Consider the following 17,013-nt stretch of genomic DNA (forward strand, 5'->3'; position numbering starts at 1 on the left):
GGAGCAAAATGAGCCATCTTGGAAAAGCGGTCAGCGACCACCCAAATGACCGTACAACCGGCAGAGACGGGGAGATCGGTTATGAAGTCCATAGCTATATGCTGCCAGGGGGCAGCAGGTACTGGCAGAGGAAGGAGGCGACCGGCTGGCAGGTGTCTCGGAACCTTGTTGCGGGCGCAGGACATACAGGCAGAGACAAACTCTATTACGTCCTTGTGCAGGGTAGGCCACCAGTAGTGCAGGGTAATAAGCTGGAGGGTCTTTTTCTGACCGGCGTGGCCAGCTAGTTTAGACGAGTGACCCCAGTGTAGGATCTTCTCCCGATCAGGTACCGATACGAACGTCTTACCGGGAGGGAGACGATTTAGACTCACGGGAGCCACCTGCATTACTCTGGCGGGATCGATGATATGTTTAGGTTCTTCCTCGAGATCAGACACCAGAAAGGATCGGGACAAGGCGTCCGCTTTGATGTTTTTGTCAGCCGGGCGAAAGTGAAGAACAAAATCAAAGCGAGCAAAAAACAAGGACCACCGGGCTTGGCGCGGGTTAAGTCTCTGGGCATGCTGGAGGCAAGCCAAGTTCTTGTGGTCAGTGTAAATTATTACCGGGTGAAGAGCCCCCTCGAGCAGGTAACGCCACTCCTCCAATGCCAGCTTGATGGCCAATAACTTTCGGTCTCCTATGGAATAGTTGCGCTCAGAAGAGGAGAAGAGTTTGGAGAAGAAGCCACAAGTTACCATTCTCCCGGAAGATGATTTTTGGGTAAGTACCGCTCCGGCTCCAGAGGAGGAGGCGTCAACTTCCAGGAAGAACTGCTTGTTGCCGTCCGGGCGATGCAGCACCGGGGCGGAAGAGAAGGCCTGTTTTAAGGAAAGAAAGGCCTCCTCTGCTTCGGGCGGTCACTCTCTGGGATTAGTGCCCTTACGGGTGAGCGCGGAAATTGGGGCAGTCCGGGAAGAGAAGTGCGGTATGAAGAGACGGTAGTAGTTGGCGAAGCCCAGGAACCGCTGAATAGCCTTCAACCCCTCCGGTCGAGGCCACTTCTCGATGGCAGACAGTTTCTCAGGACCCATTCGTAGGCCGGTCTGAGAAATTATGTAGCCCAAAAACGGAAGCGAGGTCTGCTCAAAGAGGCACTTCTCATATTTGGCGAAGAGGTGGTTCTGCCTGAGCCTGAGCAGGACCTGACGAACATCCCTCCGGTGAGTCTGGAGATCCGGAGAGAAGACCAAGATGTCGTCCAGGTACACCACTACGCAGGAGTAGAGAAGGTCCCGGAAGATGTCATTGACCAACTCTTGAAAGACGGCGGGAGCATTACAAAGACCAAAGGGCATTACCAGATATTCATAGTGGCCGTCTTCCACTCATCCGCCTGACAGATACGTACAACCTCTTCCACTCATCCCCCTGACGGATACGGACCAGGTTGTACGCCCCACGGAGGTCCAGTTTGGTGAAGATTCTAGCCCCCCTCAGACGATCAAATAATTCCGGAATGAGCGGAAGGGGGTACTTATTCTTCACCGTGATCTGGTTAAGGCCTCTATAGTCTATACAGGGACGGAGAGAGCCGTCCTTCTTTTTAACGAAAAAGAAGCCTGCTCCCGCCGGGGGGGTAGATTTCCGGATAAATCCCCGGGCCAGATTCTCCTCAATATATTCGGACATAGACCGGGTCTCAGCAGCGGACAACGGGTAAATACGCCCACGGGGAGGAGTAGTACCGGGTAACAGGTCGATAGGACAGTCGTATGGCCTATGAGGGGGTAATGTCTCTGCCTCCTTTTTATTAAAGACATCAGCATATGACCAATAAGGAATCGGAAGTCCAGGTAGATTAGTTGGGGTAGGAGAAGGACGGACGGGATGAACGGGAACCAAACAAGTCTTATGGCAGTCCTGTCCCCAGCGAAGGACTGCTCCGGTCTGCCAGTCCAGCACGGGTGCATGTTTCTGGAGCCAAGGTAGGCCTAATAAGAGGGCGTGAGAGAGTCCAGGCAGAACATGAAAGGAGATGCTCTCAGAATGCAGCATTCCCACCTGCAGAGTAATGGATTCGGTGATGAGTTGGATGGGACGTGGTAAGAGGCCCCCATCCACGGCAGCGACAGATAAGAGTACAGCCAGAGGTTTGGTGGGAATGCGGTATTTTTCTACCAGGGACAGTGAAATAAGATTCCCGGCTGCTCCAGAGTCAAGTTGGGCTAGTTCGAAATAACGGTTCTCCCCGTAGATGATTGAGACTGACAGCAGCAGAGATGGAGAGGGTTTATTCTTGTCTAGGACGACCTCTCTGAGCGATCCTAGACACAGGCGTTTCCCGACCTCTCCGGGCAGGTACGGATCCGGTGCTCCTTACTGCCACAGTAGAAGCAGCTCCCCTCGGCACGGCGTAAGTCTTGACGGGTTTTGACCATCTTGGTCTGGTCGACCTGCATAGGCTCAGGAGAGTGTGCCTGGGGAGTAACGGAGGGAGTGACGGGTCTCTGGAAGGTAGGAGCTAGACGTGGAAACCTCCTCTCACGGGTGACCTCTTTGGCGCGCTCCTGGAACCGTAGGTCAATCCGGGTGGCAAGAGTTATTAAGTCGTCGAGAGTGGTAGGAACGTCCCGACCGGCGAGTTCATCTTTAATACGACCGGACAGACCCTTCCTGAAGACAGACACCAGAGCGTCGTTTCCCAGGCCAGCTACGAGGCAAGGGTACGGAACCGTATGGCATATTGGACCACGGTAAGACTTCCCTGACGGAGGCGTTGCAGAGACGAAGCGGATGAGGTCTTCCGTCCGGGTTCATCGAAGACTTTCCGGAAAGCCGTGAGAAAGGCTGACAAGTCGGCCACCAGGGGGTCGCCTCTCTCCCATAGAGGATTTAGCCAAGCCAGAGCCTCCCCCGTGAGGTGGGACATGATAAAGGCCACTTTGGACCGGTCGGAGATAAACTGGTGGGACAAGAGTTCAAAGTGCAGGGTGCACTGGTTTATGAAGCCCCGAGCTTGGGCGGAGTCACCTCCGAAGCGAGGAGGTGCGGAAATCCGGGGTCCAGGACAGGATACCATGGTGTTGGTAGGCAGCGGCGCTGCCGGGTTGTAAATCATGACACTAGCGGTGGTTGCTGGTGGAGCAGTCAGTGTGTCCAGGCGGGAGTTGACGATCCGCAGGTGACTCAGGATGGACTCCTGTTGGGACAGTTCATGACATAGGTCTGAGAGCGAGGGAGCTTGGGTGCCACCGGGTTCCATGGCCCGAGCAAACTGTAACGGGTCTGGGAGGCGGAACCTCTGAGCAACTTATACAAGGGGGCGGTCCTTGTAAGGAAGCAGGTGGCGACCAGGGAAAACAGGCAGGTAGTCACAGGAGGTGACCGGGACAGTCTCTGGGTAAAGGGGCAGGAGGTCACGGCAAGTGACCGGGACAGTCTCTGGGAAAATGGGCAGGAGGTCACAGCAAGTGACCGGGGCAGTCTCTGGGTGAACGGGCAGGAGGTCACGGCAAGTGACCGGGACAGTATCTGGGTAAACGGGCAGGAGGTCACGGCAAGTGACCGGGACAGTATCTGGGTAAACGGGCAGGAGGTCACGGCAAGTGACCGGGACAGTCTCTAGGTAAAGGGTAGGTACGACCTGTGACGGCTGAGCCTCCAGGTAGGCTAGCAGGCAGATGGCAGAAGTGTGCTCCCAGATGAGCAGGCGAGAGTCTCTGGACTGGCAGGTGGTCACAGCACGTGACGGCACAGCCTCCAGGTAGGCTAGCAGATGAGCGCTCCCAGGTGAGCGGGCAAGAGTCTCTGGACTGGTAGGTGCTCACAGCACGTGACGGCGGAGCCTCCAGGTAGGCTAGCAGACAGGTAGCAGGTGAGCGCTCCCAGGTGAGCGGGCAAGAGTCTCTGGACTGGCAGGTGGTCACAGCACGTGACGGCGGAGCCTCCAGGTAGGCTAACAGGCAGGTAGCAGATGAGCGCTCCCAGGTGAGCGGGCAAGCTGGTCCATAGACAGACTGACTGGTGTCGGAAGGCAGACCGTCAGACCTCAGGCTAGCAAGCAGGTAAGCGGATAACAGGCAGGAATCAGATAGCAAACTGGCAGGAAACTGGCAAGTAACTGGCAGGTAACTGGAAACGGGACCTGAGGGCTGAAGCAGAGTAGTGAACAGTGCAACAACATTGCTCGGGCACCTCCATTTTGGAGGAGGTGCCTTATATATGGTGAAGTCCTCCGGCCATTGGCCGGGGACTCCTTAGGCCGGCGCACGCGGCCCCTTTAAGAGGGAGGGAGCGCGCGCGCGCCCTAAGCACCGTGGCCGGGAAGGAGCGCGCGCTGCCAGCAGAGCGGGAGGAAGACGCCGGGCACGGAGCGGAGAGGTGAGGGGAACAGCGTCCCTGCCTAGCAGGAGGCAGGGATGCCGACGCTACAGAAACGCAATTAGAATTCTCCACATTTCCCAAAATTAGGGCCAAAAACCTGCAGCAGCAGCAAGAGCAGCCACAGAAGCCATATCACAGACTGCAATTTCAAGAGATCAATGCAGCACACTCAAAACGACAACATTGCCTACTCTGTACAGTGTGCAATTGGGGTGCAAAAGTCCTTGGAGATCCATGACTTGTTGATCTTTTTTTTTCAAATTTCTTTATTTAGGAACGAAACATAAAACATAGCAAGTATATAGATAAAACCATACACTAAACATATTTTTGGCAGAGTAATACAGTAGAATACAAAAGTATCATAGAACAGTAAAAAAATAATAATACATATATATATAATATAATAAACATCTGTAAAGTAATCAAGAATCCACATTGTGATTTTAGTTTTGTCCAAATTTTTCATATTAATACAGGAAGGAGAAGAAGAGCAGAGAGAAAAGAAGAACTTCAGGTAAAAAAGGAAGGGACTTAAAGAGAAAAGTAGATGGGGGGAGGGGATTGGGAAGGCGAGTGGGGAGAAGAAAAAAAAAGAGCAAAAAATCCCACCCCAGTCTAGACAACCGTTTGAACAAAAATCCCCCAATGGCAATCAAGTTTGAGAGTCGAGCTGCACAAGGCTTCCATATTCATTAGATTGCTTAAATTCCATCCAATAGAACCACGTTTTGTAGAAGACCTCATATCTATTGTAGAGAGAAGCCATCAAATCCTCCATGTACATTAAATCATTGACCTTAGAAATCCAGAGGGACGGGCTAGGTGGATTAACTTTCTTCCATAACAACGGAATACAAGCTCTGGCAGCCTTCACCAAAAATCTTAATAGGGAACGTTTGTAGGAGGAAACAGAAGTCTCACCGAGCTATAGAAGGAATAGTTCAGGACCCATTTCAGATGAAATGCCTGTAATCGACCTGATAATGCTTTTCACTTTAGTCCAGAATGGTTGTAAAACCGGACAGGACCAAAAGATATTAAGGAAATCTCTCTCGCCTGATCCACATCTCCAACACTTAAGGTCAATAGAGGGGAACATTTTGTTCAACTTATCCGGGACCCTGTACCACCTTCAAAGGAGTTTGAAATTCGCTTCCTGAAGCTGAGAACTTATGGAAAATGTATGCGTTAAGGACAGCACCTTTTCCCTTTGCTCCATGGAGAGAGTGATACCCAAGTCCTCTTCTCATTGTGTTAAAATTCTGGGAGGAATTGCGTTAGTTAGCATTGAGTGTACGGAGAAAAGTGCATGACGAATCACCCCCTTACCCATGCAAAGATTTTCAAACGCGGAAGGGGTTCGTGTATATTGAGCGTAATTTGGAAGGGAGCAAACAAAGTGACGCAGTTGGAGAGAACGCCATGTGCCCAGTGGTAAGGGATCAGTAATAGCTTGAAGTGCCTCTAAAGAAGGCCAATCATTATCTACGCCAATCTGCAAAGCCCTAAACCTTCCCTGAGAAATCTAAAGTCTAAAAACAGGATCTGACAAACCAGTGGAGAAGTCCGGAGAGCTGATAATAGGTGATAAAGGAGATGGAATGGGAAGGAGAAGTTTGCGTATCTCTGATATGGAACAGCAGTAGAGTGTAGCACTAAAGCCCCCGTCACACTAAGCGAGATCGCTAGCGAGATCGCTGCTGAGTCACAAGTTTTGTGACGCAACAGCGACCTCAGTAGCGATCTCGCTACGTTTGACACTTAGCAGCAACCAGGCCCCTGCTGTGAGATCGCTGGTCGTGTCGGAATAGTCTGGACATTTCTTTGATCGTTGAGGCCCCGCTGGGTAGCATGCATAGGTGTGTTTGACACCTTACCAATGACCTTGTTGACGACTCAAGACACAGAAACACATAGGCGTGCATTGTTATACAGGTCGCTATGGGTCGCCGCATCGTTGCTGCGCCGTTGGGAAGATCTGACTGTTTGACATCTCACCAGCGACCACATAGCGACGCAGCAACGATCCCTGACAGGTCGTATCGTTGTCGGAATCGCTGTAGCGTCGCTTAGTGTGACGGGGCCTTAATTGTGGGATGAGATTTCAGTGAAGATTGTGGAAAGAAGGGTACCCAGGGGAGAGCAGCTAAAGTGGCCTCTGAAAAGCTTTGCTCTATTTGTACCCATGGCTTCACCGAGGCATGCCTACACCAATCTATAACTCTAGACATATGAGCAGATAAATAGTACACTTTTACATCCGGAAGGCCCAAGCCTCCCCGACTTTTTTGTCTACATAGAAGGGATCACTGAAGTCTAACGGGTTTGTTAGCCCATATGAAACCTATTTGCAAGGACACAATAGATTTAAAAAAGGAGTTAGGGATTTTAATGGGAAGAGTTTGAAAGAGATATAATATGGGAGGAGAATTTCACATCTGCCGAACAAAGTAAAGTAAAGTTTAGACCATTTTGAACAATTAACTTTAATGTTCTGGAGCAATGGTAAGAAATTAAGTTTGAAGATGGAATTCATATCAGCAGAGAGGAGAATGCCGAAATACTTCAGGGACTGAGATGACCAACGAAATTTGATTGAATTCTGTAATGAGGAAAGTAATTTCAAAAGGGAGATTTATATTCAAAAGCCTCTGACTTAGTTAAGTTGATCTTAAAATTAGACAAAAATGCATATTTTTTAAATTCCATCATCAAGTTAGGAAGAGATACAATCAGGTTAGTTATGAAGAATCACAGGTCATCCGCATAGGCTGCAATTTTGTAAGAGATATTTTGAATCTTTAGACCCATAATATCTGGGTTAGACCGGATACACCAAAGGAAGTGAGGATAAAGATTAGGGGGCTGAAGGGAGATCTGCAACTCTATAGATTTCAACACCTCCTACATGAACAACCAGTTGACCCGGTCAAAGGCCTTTTCGGCATCTGTGGATAAGAGCATCAAAGGGGTGCCATCCAATTTGGCCCTATAAAAAAGATTCAAGGCCTTGGTGGTGTTGTCCCTTGCTTCTCTTTTGGGCATAAAGCCCGCGTGGTCAGGGTGAATAATGTCTCAGAATTAGGAAACATAATGTCTCCGGTTTCACCTCAATGTACACTGTTCATGTGTCTCGCTAATGGGGTGTCACGGTCATGGTATATATTGCCCACATGCTCCCCCACTCTCCTCCTAGACTATCTCATGGTCTTGCCTATATAATCTAGGGGGCAGGTGCATGTAGCCATAAATAAAAGAACGTGGAGGAACTTGAGAAAGATTTACATGGTCTCATCCAATTACATGTACAACTTTCTCCACATCTAAAGAAACCACAGACTCTTCTATCTAGCCAAGTCCCCTAGGAAGCAGGTTTTTTATAGACTCTATGCACTAAAAGGTCCCTAATTGACCCACACTTTCTGAAAGTTATTGTGGGAGACAATCCCACAGCACCCTCAGATCTGGGTCAGCCCCAAGCATACCCCAGTGTTTTCTGAGGATATTAAAGATACGGTCGCTCTGATTGTCATAAATTCCTATTACTCGTGTTATCCCATCTTTTTCTTGATCTCTTGGTTAGGTATGGAGGAGTGTCTGTCTTTCCCGTTTTTCTGCAATTGATTGTGTGGAATACAAAATGTACTGTAGGTACTCTTCTTCCCCGAATCTGGTGTTCATGTCTATTGCCTGTATATTAAAATCTGTGACACTTGAACAGTTCCTTCTCAACAGTAAAAATTGGCCTTTGGGTGTTCCTTTTTTAGGGGGATGGGGTGGTGGCTATTCCATTTCAATAGTTTATTAGTGCTTAAATGTTTATAGTAGATGAATGTCCCAAGGGTCCCATCCCGTTCTTTCTTGATTAGTACATCCAGGAAAGGCAACTGATTATAACTAAACTCCGCTGTAAATCTCAGACCCACTGTATTGATGTTGAGTTCCCTGACAAATTAAAAAAATTGTTCACTCGTCCCTGACCAGATGATAAAAATGTTGTCTATATATCTATACCATACCCCAATATGTGGACGCCACCACTTATGATCATCTCTGAATATTGTGGATTCCTCCCACCAGCCCAGGAATAGATTAGCATATGAGGGGGCACAGGGTCTCCCCATCGTAGTACCCCTGAGCTGGTGGAAGTACTTCCTGTCAAAAAGAAAGAAGTTTTGAGTAAGAGTGAATTTTAGAAGATCCTCCATGAAGTCATTATGTCTGCTACACTCTATTGATCTCGATTTCAAGAAATGTCTTACCCCTCTGATACCATCATCATGTTGCTGCACAAAGCCTCGATATCTAGCAATGCCTGCTCCCCTACATGCATGTATACATGCTCGAGGGTATACATGAAAGGGGAGCAGGCAAAGGGAAAAACATTTTCCAGAGGGATTATTGCAACTGTAAAACCTCAGGACTTATTCCAACTGCAGGACCTCAGGCGGTATTGTGGGAACATTATACTGCGTGGAGGCATTATACATACTGCATAAGGTGCATAATGGGGAAATTACACTGTGTGGGGGCATCATACATACTGCATAAGGTGCATAATGGGGAAATTGCACTGTGTGGGGGCATCATACATCCTGCATAAGGGGCATAATGGGGGCATTACACTGTGTGGGGGCATCATATATACTGCATAAGGGGCATAATGGGGGCATTACACTGTGTGGGGGCATTATACATACTGCATAAGAGGCATAATGGGAGCATTACACTGTGTGGGGGCATCACACATCCTGTATAAGGGGCATAGTGGGGGCATTACACTGTGTGGGGGCATTATACATACTGCATAAGAGGCATAATGGGAGCATTACACTGTGTGGGGGCATCACACATCCTGTATAAGGGGCATAGTGGGGGCATTACACTGTGTGGGGGCATTATACATACTGCATAAGAGGCATAATGGGAGCATTACACTGTGTGGGGGCATCACACATCCTGTATAAGGGGCATTACACTGCATGGGGGCATCATATATACTGCATAAGGGGCATAATGGGGGCATTACACTGTGTGGGGGCATCATACATACTGCATAAGGGGCATAGTGGGGGCATTACACTGCATGGGGGCATCATACATATTGCATAAGGGTCAAAACCTACAAAAAAACAAAAAATATATCACATACCCTACCATCAACTTTGCTTTACATTTATATATAATGATGGTAGGGTATGTGATATATTTTTTGTAGGTTTTGTATCTTTTTGCTAGTGTGAACATGCTCTTATTTCTTGCATGTGTACCATCTTAGACCTCAGTTCACATTGCTTGGTTATACTGCATAAGGGGCATAATGGTGGCAATACAGTGTGGGGGCATCATACATACTGCATAAGGGGCATAATGGGGGCATTACACTGTGGGGGATCATACATACTGCATAAGGGGCATAATGGGGGCATTACACTGTGTGGGGGCATCATACATCCTGCATAAGGGGTATAATGGGGGCATTACACATACTGCATAAGGGGCATAATGGGGGCATTACACTGTATGGGGCATCATACATACTGCATAAGGGGCATAATGGGGGCATTACACTGTGGGGGCATCATACATACTGCATAAGGGGCATAATGGGGGATTACACTGTGTGTGGGCATCATACATCCTGCATAAGGGGCATAATGGGGGAATTACACTGTGTGGGGGCATCATACATCCTGCATAAGGGGCATAATGGGGGAATTACACTGTGTGGGGGCATCATACATACTGCATAAGGGGCATAATGGGGGCATTACACTGTGTGGGGGCATCATACATCCTGCATAAGGGGCATAATGGGGGAATTACACTGTGTGGGGGCATCATACATACTGCATAAGGGGCATAATGGGGGCATTACACTGTGTGGGGGCATCATACATCCTGCATAAGGGGCATAATGGGGGAATTACACTGTGTGGGGGCATCATACATCCTGCATAAGGGGCATAATGGGGGAATTACACTGTGTGGGGGCATCATACATACTGCAAAAGGGGCATAATGGGGACATTACACTGTGTGGGGGCATCATACATCTTGCATAAGGGGCATAATGGGGGAATTACACTGTGTGGGGGCATCATACATACTGCATAAGGGGCATAATGGGGGCATTACACTGTGTGGGGGCATCATACATCCTGCATAAGGGGCATAATGGGGGCATTACACTGTGGGGGCATCATACATACTGCATAAGGGGCATAATGGGGGCATTACACTGTGGGGCATCATACATCCTGCATAAGGGGCATAATGGGGGCATTACACTGTGGGGCCAGTAAAGGGGTCCTGTACTATGAGAACAATACGTTTCCTGCCTTCCTGTCTCCATAGTTGGGTCGTATGTATCTATTACAGGAGACAGAACAAAAACCTTATGATTCTTATAAAGGGGCAACACAAGACCCCAAAAGAGTCTCCGTGCTGAAGGGGTTAATGCCCTCTGCGCCCAGTAATGGGGGTCTCCACATACCTCCACCTGCAGAGCCGCCACCACACACCTCCACCTGCAGAGCCGCCACCACATATATGGCTGCTCTGTGCACACAGGACCTGTGAAGAGGTCACAGGAGGGGAGGAGTCAGGGGTCACATGATCAGGGGCCTCAGTGGATGCCGGACTCTGCTGTGCTGGTTGTCATGGTGCTGGATGAGCTGAAGTTTATGTGTGGGGTCAGGAGGGGTTTACAGTGTGGATGTAGCAGAGCCGTGTGTGTACGAGGTGTACGGAGCAGAGCCGCGTGTGTACGAGGTGTACGGAGCGGAGATGCGTGTGTATGGAGCCCTGTGTGTACGCTGTATACAGCTGTATACTCCCCAGGTTCGGTCGGAGACACCGCGGCTTTTTGTCAGACACTGGACACTCGGTAAAACTGCGCTCGGACGTCTCTTGTTTCTCGCAGAGATATTGATAACATAAGATGGAGTCATACGAACCCTCCTACAAAACCTGATAACAAAGTCATTACTTCAGGACTGGATGAGAAAGGGATTTATTCTACAAGAAACGCTGGGGCCACAAATGAGAGAATTCGGGCCCCCAGCGTGTTAGTGTTGAGGAGAGCCATAGGCTCAAATACTTCATTAACCTCAAGACATAGGAGATTGAGAGAAAAGACCCAGAAAGTGTATTATTTCACCTTACATAAGCTTGTTTAGATCAAAAGATGGCTGCCATTTCCTGTTTCATCACACCATGCTCTGTTCTGGGAGGAAGCTGCGTTCTATAGGACACATCACATGGATCACGCCCCCTGATGACCTCATAGACCAACCCACCCTGATGACCTCATGGACTACACCACCTGATGACCTCATGGATTACACCCCCTGATGACCTCATGGATTACACCCCTGATGACCTCATGGACCACGCCCCATGGACTAACCAATCAATACATCTGGTTATTTACATTCTGGGGCTAACCGAGCCCATATACAGAGTTTATATAAATCTATGTTGGAGTTGAATAAAGGACACTTGGAGCTGTGCCCTAGCTGATCAAGGAGAGCTTACATCCGACTGTGTGTGTGTCTGATGTTATTCTTTCTTGCATGCACTTGATCATATCCATTAGGCCAGGAGCAGGCAACTAGTGAACATACCAAAGTGTTCACCCTAACATTTTTGGCGCCCAACGTGGGGCCAGCAGAGGAACAAGCCCTACACCCTGAGGATCGGCGAGTGGAACGGCAGGACGCACTGAATACCCCAAGCCAGGAGACTGATCACCTCCATAACCAAACACGGTAAGTCTGCTGATTTTTATAATCTGTAGTCATTTCCTGTGTTCCTCTGGGTATCTTGTGCAGATTGCCTGACTGTGTCTGGTTTTCGAGTTATCTGTAAGACGGCAGAAGGGTCTCTCCGCTGCTGGCCATTTAACTGTGGAAGAACCGTCACGTGCTCAGTTGCCTGCTGCCTGTTATGTGTCATGTTGAGGGGAGATTGACTGATATTTAAAGGGAGCAAGTGGGTTTTTGAGCAGTGTCTGGAGAAGTAAAGGATATTGTCTGTGGTACAGTTCACGTTTGTCGCCTGTGATATGATTTTCAGTTCTGGTGGAGAAAGTAGGGGTACTTAGCCTGGAGTGAGTGACTCGGAGTGGCCTAGAGTGAGTGACTCGGCCTGGTATCGGCACGGAGCCTGGAGTGAGTGACTCGGCCCGGAGCCTAGTAAATTGAGTTTTTGCACGTAGCCTAGAGTGAGTGACTCGGTACGGGGCCTGGTAATTGGATTAATACGAGGTGTTTAATTTTTTTATACGGAAATCAGACAGGGACCACGTAGCAGGACGGAGACAGAAAGTGTGTGCTGCAGACTCAGTTTTCCTTTAGAATCTCAGGTTTGAGTCATTCTCCCCCGTCTTATTGTTTGTTTTGTGTTTATCTTGGTCTATATAGAGAAAGATGGAGAAATTAATGCAGTTTTGTCATATTGGCACTAAGCCAAATTCAGATGGCAAGTTGGACCCGTGTGCATTAGTCGCGACTCGTGAAGTGAAAAGTCATGTTAAACAATGTAAAAAGCATGTGAAGTTGTGTGGAATGCCAGAAGGGGGGAGGTTACAGCCCCTGGAGTGGAAGACTGTCTTAAATGAGAGAAAAGGTACTCTAGAAGATTATGGATTGTTGTCTACTGCTAGGGCATGGGAAAGAGTCTCTGAAAGTTTGTATAGAGAAAATTGGGTAGAAGAGGAAAGGAAAAAGAAGGACAGAGTTTTGAGTTATGTGTATTACAAAAATGTATTCTGTGAGCGGCCACCACCGTATAATGGTGGTGATGGTGGCACATTGCCATGTGCTGCTTCTGGCGGCAGCCATTTTGTGGATGGCACATGTGCTCCTTCTGGCGGCAGCCATTTTGTGGATGGCACATGTGCTCCTTCTGGCGGCAGCCATTTTGTGGATGGCACATGTGCTCCTTCTGGCGGCAGCCATTTTGTGGATGGAAAATGTGCTCCTTCTGGTGGCAGCCATTTTGTGGATGGCAAAAGTGCTCTTTCTGGCGGTGACCATTTTGTGGATGGCACATGTGCTGCCTCCGGTGGCGGCCATCTTGGAACATTGCCCCAGATTATACAAACTGAGCCATATCATCATGTAACTGACATAGATCTGGCTAAATCGAGTGAGGCACATTCCAGGAATATACACACGACTTTCGGTGGTGAACATACTAGGCCAATGCTACACACCACAAGAAAAGATCATTTTTACCCAGTAATGACCACTAATGGCCAGTACTATACTCCTTCGGGAAGTGAACAGGCTTTACCCATGTTCCCTGTCACAACGGTGTCCAGTGGGCCACCGACCCTTTCACCTAACACTCCCATCATGAGCCCAGCTATTCTCCCACCTGGATCATCCCCAGCACCGACCCTTTCCACTGTCACTTCCACTGGCAACTCAGTCGCACGTCCACACGAGTTAGTTCAAGCAGTGACCTCTCCTCGCAACACTTCCGCTACAACAGCTAGCCTTAGGAAGTGATACTCTTGTAAATTATATCATTGCCCTTACTAAAGAATTGTCAGTAACACATGCACGAGTTTTGTCATTGATTCCAGATCCAGATTTCAGTGATGGTACTCACACTTTCTAACCTGGTGAATACATGCTGGTAAAGAAGTTCACCAGAAAGACATCCCTGGAGTTGAGATTTGAGGGTCCCTATCAAGTGCTCCTGACCACTCCTACTTCAGTCAAACTTGAAGGAAGACCGACGTGGATACACGCTTCCCACTGTAAGAAGTTCATGCCTCCATCAGAACCTTCTACATAATGTTGCATATCCTTTACTTTGTGTGTTGTGCCATTCTATACTCATTTGTAGGAGCACAACAGGTCGCAATCACCCAAGCAAGGGGGGTGATCACGTTCTGCTATAACACCACAACACACGTTGCTGCTTTCAAATTTGATTATTGTGATGTAGTACAGTGTGATACTCAATGGGTTTCCTCACCCTCCGCAATGAGTCAACCGGCACAGCTGAGATCAGTGCAACAATATATATGTGTTACGGGAGATGGATGGGGACAAACTTGTAGTTCATGGAGGGGGGTAGGGTGGAACACTGGTGAAGATTGGGGGTATAGACCAAACACAGCCTTAAATAAACAAGATCCACAGGGTAAATCCCTACTCACTAGGATGACACTTTCTCATACAAAAGTTCTTAAGCCTTGTGATACCATCAGGCAATGTAATCCTTTAGTCCTCAACCTGGAGAACCCTCAACCTAGGGCACCTATCTGCTGGGTACACATGTATATGGTGTGTGTGCCAGTTGTGCCCAGCTGGGTATGTTCAAATTAGCGGACATAAAAGAAATGTCAACGAAAGATAATAATACACACTCAAACTCCATAATGTTCCATATCCAAAAATGTAACAAAATGATAGCCGTTGCAAATCCCACATTTGAAGATATTCTTGCCGTTGAAACGGGGTACACTGAGACCACCTTATGGTTGAAGTGGATGAAATATACAGCTAATCAATATAATAAATCCAATTGCTTTGTCTGTGCAGGAGCGAGACCCCACTTGGGATCTGTCCCTCTAGACCTACCCCCAGATGTGGAAAAATGTTTTCTGAGTCTGTTCACTAACAAATCCCTTGACGGAATGAATTGCAAAAACTGGAAAAAGAAGTACCCCATAGTCACAGAAACACCTAACCCGGGTCAAGGCATTACCATATACCCGGGAAAATACACCTGTTATACCAGTACTGAAGGGAGCACATTTTTGGGTAATTTCACAAAGGGCTATTGCAGCAGATATAGTAATGCAACCAGAGGAGATCTGATCAACCAAACCCAGTCTATTTCTGATGTTTTCTGGATATGTGGAGACATGAAGATCAGAACTCATTTAGAAGGAGAATGGATAGGAGAATGTACACTAGCCAAAGCCATAATGCCCTTCTACATAGCAGCAGAAGGTAGGGAAGCCCTAACTTCAGAAGATCTCCACAGGACAAAAAGGGAAACCATTTTGGAACCCAAAGGCAGTTTCGACCCCCACATTTATACTGATGCTATAGGGGTTCCAAGGGGGGTACCGGATGAATTTAAAGCCAGAGATCAAGTCAAAGCAGGTTTCGAATCATTTATCTTACCCCTAGTGACCAGTGGCGTACCGCCAATGGCGGCAGACCACGCCACTGCTATGGGGCCCGTGGCCGGAGGGGGCCCCAAGCAGCGTGGGAACGAGGAGGATAGGTGAGTAGGAGGTTGCGGCGGCAGAGGAGCGGGTTGCGGCAGTGGAGCAGCGGGGCACACGCTGTAGCCGCTGCTGCAGCTATCACGTGTGCCCGCTGCTAAAGAGACATGAATATTCCCTCTTCTCCACTCCCATGGGCGTGGAGAAGACGGAATATTCATTCTCTTTAGCAGCGGGCACGGAGGAGCGCTGAGCCCCGGCTCCTGCTGTCAGTGGCCGCCGCTAAAGAGAAAGCATATTCACGCTTCTCCACGCCCATAGTCCCGGTGTGGAGAGGAGTGAATGTGCCGGCTGTTATGATCTGCTACAAGCACTAAGGAGAGAAAGGAAATCTGTCCCTACAATAGAACTAAGCTAGATCCCTACGATGTAACGGGGAACCTGATCCTGCGATCAGACCCGCTAAAGTCCTCGGCTAGTCTGTACGAAGACCTATAGAAGCAAGGGAGGGATCCCTACATGAACTAGGGACTGGGATAAAGTTGGACACCTCCTAGCAGAAATTGTAGCAGTAAAAGACAAACACACAACATAGAACATAAAGGTCCGAAGACCAAGCTAAACTGACAGAGAAAGGTAACTAAGCACCAGGCTAACTTAAGAGTAGAAATACAATGAAGTCCAGCAAGGCCAGGAGGGCGAAGCAGGACTAAATAGGCAAAAAAGGTCATGTGACCAGCAAGATAGAAGAAACCTAACAGGAGAGTTCTAACAGTACCCCCTCTTCTAAGAGGATCCTCCGGATCCCCTAGGCCCAGGCTTATCAGGAAACCTCTTGTGAAACGCTCTGACAAGTCTGGAAGCAGAAACATCATCCGCCCTCACCCATGAGTTATCCTCGGGTCCGAAACCCTTCCAAGCGGCGAGATACTGCAAACTCCCTCTATAACGTCTAGAATTTAGGATGTGGGAAATTTCGTATTCCTCGTCCTCCACCACCGGAGGAACAGTGGCAGAGGCGTCTCCATCCGACAAAAAAGCTCTTTTCAACAGAGAAACATGAAACACCGGATTAATCTTCCAGGAGGTAGGAACCTCCAACCTAACAGCAGATTGGTTAACTACTAAAGGGCCCTACAAACTTGGGACCCAATTTTTTAGAAGGAATCCTCAACCGCAGATTCTTAGAGGACAACCAAACCATGTCACCAATAGCAAACAAAACCTCTTGCCGTTTCCTATCAAAGTACCTCTTAGATTTTTTGTTAGCCTCCGGAAGATTACCACGCACATCCGTCCAAACTCTCTCCAAATCACCGGAAAAACTCTCCTCCTCAGGCACAGCCGATACCAATTTGGAGAATGACCCAAAAGACGGATGTCTCCCAGAACAACAAAAAAAAGGCGAACAACCAGCAGAAGAGGATGTATGGTTGTTAAGAGCA

At 48.4% G+C, this 17,013-nt stretch overlaps 1 protein-coding gene across 2 annotated transcripts in view; it reads right to left on the reverse strand.

Annotated features, from left to right (window-relative positions):
- Positions 1–10,971, reverse strand: part of LOC141271695 (uncharacterized) — a 37,231-nt gene extending 26,260 nt beyond the window's left edge. The window contains exon 1 of one of the 2 annotated variants that reach the window (XM_073681766.1): positions 10,868–10,971. In XM_073681766.1, coding sequence (XP_073537867.1) covers positions 10,868–10,921 — 54 coding nt within the window. In that variant the 5' untranslated portion in view covers positions 10,922–10,971. The remainder of the gene's footprint in view (positions 1–10,867) is intronic. The other variant, XM_073681771.1, reaches the window with a different exon arrangement.
- Positions 10,972–17,013: the final 6,042 nt, after the last annotated feature.

Source organism: Phyllobates terribilis, unplaced genomic scaffold (genome assembly GCF_046119375.1).
Source record: "Phyllobates terribilis strain yellow unplaced genomic scaffold, ASM4611937v1 Scaffold_5__5_contigs__length_657084704, whole genome shotgun sequence".
Taxonomy (NCBI): domain Eukaryota; kingdom Metazoa; phylum Chordata; class Amphibia; order Anura; family Dendrobatidae; genus Phyllobates; species Phyllobates terribilis.